Genomic DNA, 13,495 nt, shown 5'->3' with positions numbered 1-13,495 from the left:
TTGGAGAAAAAAGATCAGGGTTACAAGATTTTTTTTATGAAATTCTCTACAACGTATTTTCGCAATTTACCTTTCTGTTAAGACAAGTGCAATTAGTGTTTATCACTATTCCTGAATAAGCTTTGAATTTTAGTTTAAACGTTAATTCACCAAACATTTTTTTTTTCAAAACTCATTCTTTATTTTCACTTTGTTAGGGGACTGAGAGATAAAATTCAAAAGGGTAATTTTCAGCATCCAACTAAGGTTTTTTACCATGGAGATTTCAATGGCTCGCTGCTTGTGCTTCCAAGTAAATCCACTTCGTAAGTGAATCAAAATCCCATTCTGGTGCCGTATGTCACCTTGAGATTGTGTTGTCGATCTAGGAATGACCCCAAAAATGTCATTTTCATTGCCATGTGGCACTTTACCATGATGCTATCGAGATAAATATATAAAAGTAATACTAAAGTGCTCTAAGCAAATCCATGCAAAAAAATCATTTTCGCGTTGTCCGTATTTTCATTTTGGTCCATCCACATTTTGAGGAGTTTCAGATTTCTTTCTCGAAATCTCCATAAATTTATTATAGCAATTAACTTTTACATTAGAATTAACCGAAATAATAGTTATCATTCCTGAATCAGCTTTCATAAAATGTTTTCTCCCCAGAAAGTTTTTTTTCAAAACACAGTTTTAAAATTCAGTTACGGAGGGCCGCAGTTCGTTCTTTACTAAACTTGAAGTATTGCTACAACCGTGATAACTAAAAAATCTTCCTCTATATTTCGTAGCGCTGAAGTTTAACAGTCATTTTTAACCCTTATTAAATAAAAAAAAGAAGTTTTTTTTTTTAACTGAAAGTAAGGAGCAATATTAAAACTTAAAACGAACAGAAATTACTCGGTATATGAAATGGGCTGTTCCCTCCTCAACGCCCCGCTCTTTACGCTAAAGTTTGACTCTTTCTCTCAACTCTACTTTTTTAAAACAGTAAAAAACTTTAGCGTAAAGAGCGGGGGGTTGATGAGGAAGCAGCCCCTTTCATATACGAAGTACTTTATGTTCGTTTTAAGTTTTAGTGTCGCTCCTTACTTTCCGTTAAAAAAACTTGTTTTTTTTTATTTAATTTCTGAACGTTTTTGAATCAATGCGTGTTTTGATTTTGGCTCTCGCAGATGAATATTTAAAACGAAATTTGCATATTTTTTTTTTTGGCTAAATGGCTTTCTCATAGTTTTGATTGAATGATTTTGAGAAAAAAAGGAGCGGGGGAGGAGGCCTAGTTACCCTCTGATGTTTTGGTTACTTAAAAAGGCAACTAGAACATTTAATTTTTTACGAATGTTTTTATTAGTAAAAGATATCCGTAACTTACATATTAGCTTACGTAACGAACTTCTGTAGTCTCATGTTTTATTACGTATATAAGGGGTTCACCCCCCTCGCTATTTGCACTAAAGCTTAAATTTTCCTAATTTCTTAAGAATGACTCCTGAATCACAAAAGCCGTAGAATAAATAGTTGAAATTGCTAAAAATACTCTTGTGCATAGAGTGAGGTATAACGAGGAGGTAAACACCTCATATGCGTAATAATTTCTGTTCGTTTTAAGTTTTAATGCTTCACCTTACTTTCAGTTGAAAAAACTTTTTCATATTTATTTTTCCATTGTTTTTTTTTAATAATGCTAGAAAATCCTGCGCTGCCTTTATGAAAATTTTCTTCCCCCATGACAACTTCCTCCAAGGGAAGTTCCCCTAACATATCCCCCTCTTATCAACCCCCCAAAACTTGTGGTCCCTCCCACGGGGACTGTGGGGGGGGGGAGTAAGCCGTCCCCAAAGACATAGTTACAAGGTTTTTAGACTACTCTGAATAAAATGGCTATCTCAGAATTTTGATTCGGTGACTTTAATTAGCGTGGGAGGTGGCCTAGGTGTCCTCCAATTTTTTGATCACTTAAAAAGGACACTAGAACTTTTCATTTCCTTTAGAATGAGCCCTCTCGCAAGATTCTAGGACCACTGGGTCGATACGATCATCCCTGGGAAAAAAAACAAAAAAAAGAACAAACAAACAAATAAACACGCATCCGTGATCTGCCTTCTGGCAAAAAATACAAAATTCCACATTTTTGTAAATAGGAGCTTGAAACTTCTACAATAGGGTTCTCTGATACGCTGAATCTGATGGTGTTTTTTGTTAAGATTCTATGACTTTTAGGGGTTGTTTTCCCCTATTTTCCAAAATAAGGCAAATTTTCTCAGGCTCATAACTTTTGATGGGTAAGATTAAACATGATTTATATATATACATGACTTATATATTTAAAATCAGGATTAAAATGCAATTCTTTTGATGTAGCTATTGATATCAAAACTCAATTTTTTAGAGTTTTGGTTACTATTGAGCCGGGTCGCTCCTTACTATAGTTCGTTACCACGAACTGTTTGATAAGAAATCGGCTATTCGAACGCGAGCATCATAATCCTGAACGATATTATTAATTTTTAATCCGGAAAATACAAAACCGGTTATTCGAACGGCTATTTCGCTACAATGGCAGTTTGCACGTGACTTTCTTCATCCAAAAGGATGTTGGTAAGCTTTTTTTTCAATTTTAGGCTTATGAATTTTAGCATGCACTTCTTTATCTTAATAATTCTAAGGGATCGAAAAAGTCATTTGGAAATCAAGAAAAATTGAAAAAATATTATTGCCGAGAAAATCCTCGTGTATGTCCTTGAGTTAAAATTTAGCTAATTAAGATAGTTCTATTTGTATTAAATCAGTTGTAATACACAGAAACACAAACTTTGCAAAATTAAAACCCTAGCCCCCCCTCCCCAAAGCAGGTCCTAAACTTTTAGGCTTGACAGTCAGCGCATACCCTTCGAGATAGTGCTGACTTGGAGCTGTTTTAATTAAATAATCAAAAATAAAATCAACACATATAAAGAGCTGCCTTAAACTTTATAGAAACCATCCCATTGTAGGGCTTAAGGCTCTGTTTAATTAATTTAGACTTAGTACGAAATACAATATATCATAATAAAGACTCCCAAGCAATGCTGCATAGTTTTTGCTAGAAATTTATAACTTGTTGGCTTACCGATACATTATTCCTTTATTGTGTAAGAATTTGAGACCCGATACTATTTCTGCAGCATAGAACCGGGACCGGTGCTCATCAAATTTCCCACTTTGCTGGATATGAAACATGAGATCTCCACCATTTAGGTACTCCATTACAAAAAACAGGTGCGACTGAAAGAAAAGAAATTTATGAACCTATTACTTGCATGCTAGCTTTTCACTTATATTACCTTAATGGTTTTTCCTCTTTCAACAGAAAGTATAGTTAGTCTTTCCAAAACGTTAAGTTTTCAGTAATTCTTAGGGTGCCAATAATGGTTTACTAGTGACATCTGCTTTCGAGTAACCGAAGACTAGGTGACGTATTTCTTATATGGCGTTTTCCCGCTGATCAGAGTTCCCACTTTGCTGGATATGAAATATAGGATCTCTACTATTTAGGCATTATATCAAAGTTAAAATACTTTGTTAAATAAAAATGCTGTATCTCCGGATGTACATGGCTAATTCTCGGCACAACATTTTTCAACTAATTTATCGTTTTCACTGTTTAGCTTAGATTTTATCCGTTTTTTTTTTTTGTCACAACATTGTACACCATGATGATTCCTCTGCGATTGAAGCACTTTAATGTGGTTGTTGGAACCTGCTTTCGTTTTAAACATGTAAGTTTAACACCTTGTTGATCAGAGAAGACACTGTGCCTCAGAAAAACACTGGGCCTCAAAAACACTTAACTCTATGCCTCAGAGACACTAACACTAGTTTTGTGACAGGCTCTTTCATTATTAGTGTCACAGTTCAGACCATAAGGTACAGAGTGATTAGAAAAGTCATGACACCTTTTGTTCTTTTTTGTTTGAAGTATTTGTTTGAAGAGTCATTTCGGAGATTCATTTGATGAAACTTTGAAGACTTCAGAATTTTCAGTTACATTCCGCACAAGGGAATGATTTCCTATACACATCTAAATAGTATTAATTTGGTTACAAAAGCAATTTTATAATTAAACTGTTTTACCTCCGAGAAAAAACTTCTCATGGATCATGGGAAGTCAAACTCGAATGGAACATTGAACTTCCAATACAAAGACCTCGTGAAGTGTTGCAGCAATTGTGACCCCTTTGTTTAAGTTGCATTACAATACACGTGAAGAAACGTCAACTATACTTCGGTTCATATCTACTGGACCCAAATGTTCTAAAATCGCTGCAAAAGCTGCAGCTGGTAATCCATGTCATATTTAATTGATGTTCCATTTACCCTTCATATGGATGTGGATTGCAAGAATGTAATATTTCTCTCATAAGAATCTCTAAGAATCATAAGTGAAAACACCAAATACCATTACTATAGTTACTGAGTATATTTGACTTAATGATTTCCACTAACCTACCAAGTAATTAGGCTGATAGAAGGTTATCTTGACCTCCCCCCACTCCGCAGAGATAGGATCAAATACAGAATATGAAAGGCACAGCTACAAGAATAGTTCCTAAGTCATACCGGGTTTGATAGGAATACGACGTTCCCTTCTGGTATATATGCTTATAAAAAAAATGAATTCCTGTACCGTCCCTTATCACCCGTGGAAATAAAATTGATCTTTAAAAGATTACATAAAAAAAACTAGTTTTTTTAACTGAAAGTAAGGAGCGACATTAAAACTTAAAACGAACAGAAATTACTCTGTATATGAAATGGGTTGTCCCCTCCGCAATCCCTCGCAGTTTTTAATTGTTTTAAAAAGCAGAATTGTGGCAAAGAGTCAAACTTTAGCGTAAAGAGCAAGGGATTGCGGAGGGGACAACCCATTTCATATACGGAGTAATTTCTGTTCGTTTTGAGTTTTAATGTCGCTCCTTACTTTCAGTTAAAAAATCTAGTTTTTTTTATGTAATTCCTGAACGTTTTTGAATTACTGCATGTTTGATTTTGGATCTCCACACATAAATTATTAAAATGAAATTTGCATATTAATTCCTTATTTGGCTAAATGGCTTTCTCTTAGTTTTGATCAGACGATTTTGAGAAATAAGGAGTGGAGAAGGAGGCCTAGTTGCCCTGCAATTTTTCGGTTACATGAAAAGGCAACTATAAATTTTAATTTTTAACGAATGTTTTTATTGCTAAAAAATATACGTAACTTAAGAATTAGCTTACGTAACAAACTTTTATATTCTTAATTTTTTTTTATGTATATGAGGGGGTTTGTACCCTCTTTAATACCTCGCTCTTTGCACTAAATCGTAAGTTTTGTCCCAATTCTTTAAGAATGACCCCTGAATCCGAAAGGCCGTAGAATAAATAGTTGAAATTACTAAAAATACTATAGCATAAAGAGCGAGGTATTTATTTCCTCCTAAATACCTCGCTCTTTATGCTAAAGTATTTTTGTAGAACACCTCATATGCGTAATAATCCCTGTTCGTTTTAAGTTTCAATGCTACTCTTTACTTTCAATTGAAAAAACTTTTCCATGTTTATTTTTTCATTGTTTTTTTAATAGTAATTTTAGAAAATCCTGCGCCCTTTTCATTGAATTTCTGTCCCCCCATGACATATTTCTCCAAAGAAAGTTCCTCCCACATGGCTCCCTCCCCTCAACCCCACCCCCAAAACCAAAAAAAATCCCCTGAAAACGCTATACACTTCCCAGTAACCATTATTATATGTAAACACTGGCCGAAGTTTGTAACTTGCAGCCCCTCCCCCAAGGACTGTGGGGGAGTAAGTCATTCCCAAAGACATAGTTTTTATGGTTTTTACTATGCGGAACAAAATGGCTATCTCAAAATGTTGATCCGTTGGCTTTGGAGAAAAAATTAGCGTGGGAGGGTGCCTAGGTGCCCTCCAATTTTTTTGGTCACTTAAAAAGGGCACTAGAACTTTTCAATTCCGTTAGAATAAGCCCTCTTGCGACATTCTAGGACCACTTGGTCGATACGATGACCCATGGGAAAAAAAACAAAACAAAAACAAACAAACAAATAAACACGCACCCGTGATTTGTCTTCTGGCAAAAAATACGAAATTCCATATTTTTGTAGATAGGAGCTTGAAACTTCACAATAGGGTTCTCTGATACGCTGAATCTGATGGTGTGATTTTCGTTAAGATTCTATGGCTTTTATGGGTTGTTTCTCCCTATTTTTTAAAATAAGGCAAATTTTCTCAGGCTCGTAACTTTTGATGGGTAAGACAAAAACTTGATTAAACTTATATATTTAAAATCAGCATTAAAATGCGATTCTTTTGATGTAGCTATTGATAGCAAAACCCCATTTTTTAGAGTTTTGGTTGCTATTGAGCCGGGTCGCTCCTTACTACAGTTCGTTACCACGAACTGTTTGAAAAATATAGTTGGTTAATTATGACTATTTTGATTAAATAATACTCATTCAAAATCTTCGAGCTGAAAAATATATTTTTCTAATTAATACAAATAGATTAACCTTTTTATTCTCGAAGTACTGTGATAAATATCAGAAATTTTTCATTTTATTGTTCTTCTGTAATAACATTTATTCGCAGCTTAGTGGTAAGCGAGAATGAGTTTCAAAGCTGTGCTTTTTTGGAGTTTGGACCCAAACCATGGGAGGAGAGAGGGTTCCCCTACTTTCTCAGTCGCAACATTTACCTACTAAAACTGATTGCGTAACCTTGATGAAACTTTCTAATCAGTAACAGATATTTTACCAGTAATGCTTTTGAGAATCATGTATCGATGAAGGGCAAAAAGGACGGCGGGGTTTATTATTGCTATCTGAACACCCAGCGGAAGGAAAGTACCTTAGTACTACCATAGAAACGAGAATAATTTGCTATTTTGAGGTTTACTGTGATAAATGCATAAACATCAGACCTCCAAATTTAGATAAAACGTTTTTAAACAAAAAATTAAGAATCTGGAACTGAATTTATTTCCCCAAGAACATTTTTTTTATTTTCTGTTTGAACATGCCCAAATTTAATGTCTATTTTCAGAGCTAGTATCTGGCAACAGTGAAACCAAACACGTGTGTATTAAAGAATTTTTTACAAGCTTGTATGTGTTTGTTCTTCACTTGTATTTGTATTTGCACCAGGACCAGGAATTCGTCAGCCTCATCTGGCACGTGAAATTCCGGTGCTATGTTGGAATTTGTTTTACCATAAGCTCTCCAGACTCGCGCTGAGATAATCTCAAAAGATTGTGTTAAATTTTCAGAGCTAGTATCTGGCAACAGTGAAACCAAACACGTGTGTATTAAACAAATTTTTACAAGTTTGCATGTGTTTCTTCTTCACTTTTCCTTGTATTTACACCAGGACCAGGAATTTGTCAGCCTCATCAGGCATTAAATTCCGGTTCTATGTTTTTACAAAAAGCTCTCCAGACTCTCGCTGAGATAATCTTTATATAGCCAAAAATATTAATTTAAATATTAGCCAGTAAAAGGAAAAAATATTAATTTAAATATTAGCCAGTAAAAGGATAAAATATTAATTAAAAGGAAATATTAATTTAAATATTAGCCAGCAAAAGGGAAAAAACAAACAATGGATTTACTACGTTCACTACAAGTAAACTCTCTGTCGTCACACACTATTGATAATCTAACATACCTCTGTTTGGAAAGTACAAAATAAATGACACAGGTATGGGTGCTTTGTACCAAGTGCCAGAACTTTGCGTTCAATAAGGGTACATTCCACATCATCATCCTCAAGGACGACGTCTTTTTTAAGGCATTTGATGGCGTAATAGCACTCAGTGTTCTTAAGCTCTGCTAATAGGACCTGAAATATATATGTATTATAGTTATACAGGAACATAGGTATTTGTTTCCCAAATTTCCCATTACTTATACTTGAGGATGGCATCATCATCTTCAAGGACGACGTCTTTTTTAAGGCATTTGATGGCGTAATAGCACTCAGTGTTCTTAAGCTCTGCTAATAGGACCTAATATGTATATGTTTTGTAGTTATACAGGAATATGTGCATTTGTTTCCCAAATTTCCCCTTACTTATAGTTAAAAACACTGAAAAAAGACAAATAAATGGAAATAAAGTTAATAACCTCTTCTGTGGGAGAATTAGACGGCTAGAAACAATAAGGCACACGAACTAGCAAAAACTCACACTTTTGCCAAGAAGCGAAAATCAGCTACATGTGACACCTGAAACTGGGCAAACAGATTTTTGCTCCTCAGATTGACTTAGACCTTATACTGAGGGCATATAGATAAAAAGAAAAAGATTTAAAAGACGGTAAAAATATTTCCCAAAGACATTGAAGACAAAAGCTGCTTGAACAAACATCCATTGATTCTTGAGCCAAAAATAGACCCATACCTGTTTTTTCCACAATCAGCTAGTAACTTAATGAACATTTATTGGATTTTCGAAAATTGGAAAGTGGGTGTTATTTAGATATAAATAATATCGGTAGGTTTGTCCGGGGAGGTAAGAGGCATCGTGAAGATTTCATTGTATCAGTTTTAGTTTTTTGTCAGTTTACGTTTTGTTGATGTATTTCTTTTTGCTTGTTTATTGTGTCTCACTATGGCCCAGTAAGGCTTCTGTGGGAATAAATCTATATGTCTACCCTTGGTCATACAATTCTAAGAGGAAAAAAGTGGGTAGTATCAACTCGTAATGGGACAACCATAAAATGGGCCAAACATTGCTTTCTCTGATAGGTGTGAAACTTTCCAGTAAAGTAGACTGGACCACGGGAAGATGAAAAATTATACAGACATTCAAATCATATAAATAATGGTATCAAGGAGAGCAGCTTTTATGTGTAAACACTTGATTGGCATTGGGATGGTATTGTTTCCTGCTGTTGTTGTTGATATTTTGAAAAAACAACTCATTTTCACTTTAATATCTGTTTGCATTAGCATTCACTTATTCATCTATTCTAGTACCTGCCCTCTTTATCTCTGATATTTTTATTTATTTTAGTTTCTGCTCGTTTTGGGTTTCAACTATTCATTGAAAGTAATCTCTGCTTCATTTAAGCTTGATTTATTATAAGAAATTATTTCTGTATATTAAATGTTTTAATATGACTCTTTACTTTTCTTAAGAAGCTTCTTTTATCAAATGAGCTTTTTCAAATTAATTACAGAATCGAGAAATAGACAAAAGAATTCAGAAATTGATATTTTTGAGATAATTGAGTAAATTAAGACTAAACGAATATCAAATAAATGATGTAATAAAAATAAAAAGAAAACAAGATAATATTGGAGTAAATTAAGACTAAACGAATCCCAACTAAATGATATAATAGCAAGAACAATAAAATGAAGATAATAATAGTAAGTGAAATGATAATAAAAAGAGAAAAAAATTTCAAGGCCCTTTCTGGACTATATCAAGCATATTAATCTTTATTTGCTCAAATAACTTTATTTAATTTCTGTCGCCTCTTGATATCATGTTGGAGGCTATCGCCCCCCTAAAACCACCAACTTTCATGCCGCTGCATCGCCAATCACCTATACATTCACCAAACCAGAATTATGGTAGTACATATAGCTTTCTTTTGGAATTACATGAAATTACTAGAAAAATGTTTTCTTTTGTTACGATTCTTGACCAGTTTTCAGCTTTTTTAAATCTAGAAATAACGCAAAGCAAAAATTTAGAACTGCAATTCAGTCGATGCATAAAGCTGAATCTCAGTTATTAAATTTTTTAAAAATTGTTGCCTTAAGTCGAACTATTAAAACAATAAGACTACAAAAAACATATGAAACCGGGGAATATAAAATTCTATGGTGCTGACAATTCATCTATATCTAGATGCCTCTGCTGTGTTGTAATCTCCATACATAGAGATTTTGTCCTCTTGGAATTAGTCATGTTACGGCAGCTTCCTTTAATTTATGCTAGGTTCAGACACTAAAAGATTTCGATAAAATCATAAAGAATTTTGTCACTATTTTCAAATTGATTTATTTTTTTCAAAATCTCCGAGAGATATTTTTTAAAAGATTAAAGGTTTTAAGAACCTTTTACTCTTAAAAAAAACAACAATAAAGCACTTACTAAAAAATATTTTAGATTGAAAATAACAACAAATAATCAAAGGCCTGTCAAAATCTTATGCGCCTGGATTTAATATTTGTATTAAATAGAAAAACATAAGTTCTTTCAACTTAAAGTAAGGAGAAACACTGAAAGTAAAAAAAAAAAAAAAAAAAAAATATCCTGTATCTGAGGGGATATCCACTGTTTAGTCCCTCGCTTGTTAAGCTGAAATGTTTTGGTGTTTTACTCAATTCAAATGCCTTTGTAATTCAGCAGTCGTTTCGCCTCCGACCCCCCCCCCCCGATGTCTCGCTGGGAAATTGTTTTTTCCAATAATCGTTAGCGTTCCACTTGAATTTCTGCCTGAAAATGATAGATTTATAATTGAAATCTTGGAATATTTGGTCAAAATTTCCAAAGATGATTGGTTTTGTTGAATAAGTCAGTATTTATATATTCACTACAGGATTTTGGGTGGACAGAAAGGGGTTATTATGGGTTCATATGGATGGATTTTCTGCGTTATTTTTGAGCTTCTGAGCAGCTGAAGCCATCATGGGCCCTGAAAAGGTTTTTTGAAGTTTAAATAACTTGTGTGTATATGTCTAAATACATTGAAACATTGTGTATAAAAAGGAAAAAAGAAATATAACCATTTAAAATGGCTGAAAAAAAAAGCTCCAACTTGCACTTGTCTGTCCCCATGATGACCCACCTCACCTTTTTCGCCTCGTTGCTATTAGGTATATGTGTAGGTTATATTTTATGCTACTGAGAAAAAGACCGTAGCATTGGGAGGGGCATCATTACCCCTCCTCTGCTTGCACTAAAAATAACGGTGCAGACCGTAATTTTTTTCAGTTGACAATAGGGATTTGACATCAATTTTCTAAGACCATAGGTTTGATAAGGTCATCATAAAAAAAAAACAAAAGAAACAAATACACAAGCATTCTTCTGGTGAAAAATACAAAATTCCATATTTTCGTAGATGGGACCTTGAAAGCTCTACAAGAAACTTCTCTGATATACTAAATCGACGGTATGATTTTCATAAAGATTTCTTAAATTTTTGGGGGGTTTCCCCTATTTAAAAAATTAGGCAAACTTTCTAAGGTTCATAGCTTTTGATGGGTAACATCAAACTTGGTGAATTTTATATGTCTAGAGTCAGTGTAAAAATTCAATTCGTTTGATTAATTTATTTTTATCTATTTTTTTTTCTTTCAAGTTGCAATTACAATTGGGCCGAGTTGTTTCTTACTTACGGTTTGTTGTCACGAACTCTTTAGTAACTATTATCCAGCGAAACACAGGGCTATTCTATATATCAACACAGGTCATATATATCAACACAGGTCATATATATATAAACACAGGTCAACTATATATTTTTATGTTGTATAAATTGTATACAATATCTTTGAAGTCTAAAAATTTAAAAAAAGTACCCTGGTTCAATAAATGATCTTACCTTACCAAAACTGCCTTTCCCAAGTACTTTCAGAAATACAAAGTCACCTGCACCATATTTTCGGAATTTTGGACGGTTTCTTGCTGGGGGCTCTGTTAAAGGCCTAGCAACTTCAGAATCTGATTCCTAAAAGAAAATGACATTAAATGCTTTTTTATGTGATTTGAAACAAAATGTAAAAAATTGTGTAAAGTTGTGCTTTCTTAAAAAGTAAGAGGTATATATTTAACAGGATATTTAACAACATACAACTTATATTGTGCAAGGGCCAAAGACAGGATTAAGTGAAACACTGTTTAACTCTAATTAATAAATGAAAAAATACACACACAAGAAAAAAACAATGACAAGGAAATTCAAGACATTTTTGAAGAAGTGTTTTTGCAGAAATTTATCGATGTAACGCACAATCGTTCTCACAGAAGAAGGTAGTATTTCAAAATCCGCGGGCCAGCCAGTGCCAAAATGAAGCCAATCCTCATCGTTTTTTAGATATTTCAAGTTCGCCAAAATGAGAAACAAGCGGCGAAATTCGATTTATTTCAATATTCCCTGAAACTTTCGACAAAACATAATTAGCCGTTCCTGATAAATTTCAAATACGCGCTTTTGGCATCTGGGATGCGTGTAGTTGTATTTTGACTAAGTTCAACATTCCCCTCAAAACTCTCTGAAAGTATACCTTAATATCTTTAACTTTTTCCTGTTGCAGACATCCCATTTTGACAATCTGAATCAATTCTTTTGATTTAGTTCAGGCTTCCAATCGACATTTTAAGAGAGTTTCAAATTAATGATCTTAGCCGTTCCTGAGATATTAGCCGTTCCTGAACCATCCCTGGTCATAGGTATTGGCCAAGTAGTTAAAATGTTTTTGTTGTGTGTTTTTTTTAAGTGTTTGTCTTTCCGCTCGCTGTGTATTTCTTCTTTTTTTTATTTTTTTCTTTCATTTATTGCTCCGTCTTTTGCTTTTTTGTATGACGGGTTTTCCAATAAATAATAATAATAAGCTAATTTGAGGACCGGGATGCTCAAACTAACTCAAACTTTTTAACTTTTTAAGCTCAAACTAACCCCGCTTTATTCTCTGAATCTTTTCAACTTAATACCCTTTCTTGAAATAAGGAAGATATATCTTTTTGATATCTTGGATGCATAATGGGTCTTCTGGTTTAAATTAACAATACCTTTAGCATTTCCTGAAGTTTCCGTTTAATACCTGTATCTACTCTTGAGATCAATGTAAATACACTTAGTTAATCCCTTTTGACAACCAGGACTTACCTGGCGTCTTTTGATTTAGTGTAATATTCTCACAGCATTCGCTGGAATTTTTTAACTCACTAGCCATTTGTGAGCTACCGTAAGTGAACCCTTATAAAAAAACCAGATGCACTATGCCATTTTGACAAGTAGAGTGCACACGAACCGTTATGATTTAGTTCAATAGATGTAGCTGTAGTAGTAAGAGTAGCAGTAGTATTTGCGGTCAAAGCTGCAATCGCAGCAGTAGTAAATTACAAGTGGTTTATGAGCAGTTGCAATTACAAGTAGTTGCAGTAGTAGTCATCATTAGTTACATTCGTTGTCCGCAGTCAGGTTAAAAAGTAATCATAGCTGCAGTAGTCGGAGTGGCAAGTAGTCGTAAATACTCACAGCCATAAGTAGTTGCAGTCACAAGTGGTTACAGCCGCAATTAGTCGCGGTCACAAGTAGTTACAGTCGCAGGTAGTGGGGTTCACAAGTTAGCTCTTTTGATAATCTGGAAGCACACAGTATCTTTTGATTTTGTTTGACATCATCCTCAGCATTCCCAGAAGTTTCTGCTTAATACCCTTGGCATTTTTGGACACAACAAGGATCAGATATTGCACCATCTAGAAATTCCCTATGTCAACAATGGGCGAATT

General features: G+C 34.0%; 2 protein-coding genes across 4 annotated transcripts in view; one reads left to right on the top strand and one right to left on the bottom strand.

The window, feature by feature from the left end:
* The window catches only part of LOC136032715 (putative protein kinase C delta type homolog), a 215,811-nt gene that overhangs the window by 26,366 nt on the left and 175,950 nt on the right, over nucleotides 1-13,495 (bottom strand). For both annotated transcript variants that reach the window (XM_065713026.1, XM_065713025.1), the window contains exons 8-10: nucleotides 11,586-11,711; nucleotides 7,690-7,863; nucleotides 3,098-3,252 (exon numbers count right to left, since the gene is read on the bottom strand). In XM_065713026.1, coding sequence (XP_065569098.1) covers nucleotides 3,098-3,252; nucleotides 7,690-7,863; nucleotides 11,586-11,711 — 455 coding nt within the window. The remainder of the gene's footprint in view (nucleotides 1-3,097; nucleotides 3,253-7,689; nucleotides 7,864-11,585; nucleotides 11,712-13,495) is intronic.
* The window catches only part of LOC136032714 (chitooligosaccharidolytic beta-N-acetylglucosaminidase-like), a 152,310-nt gene that overhangs the window by 112,320 nt on the left and 26,495 nt on the right, over nucleotides 1-13,495 (top strand). The window lies entirely within an intron of this gene.

The sequence above is a fragment of the Artemia franciscana genome, chromosome 11 (assembly GCF_032884065.1).
Source record: "Artemia franciscana chromosome 11, ASM3288406v1, whole genome shotgun sequence".
Lineage (NCBI taxonomy): Eukaryota > Metazoa > Arthropoda > Branchiopoda > Anostraca > Artemiidae > Artemia > Artemia franciscana.
This window is presented reverse-complemented; position numbering and strand designations above follow the sequence as displayed.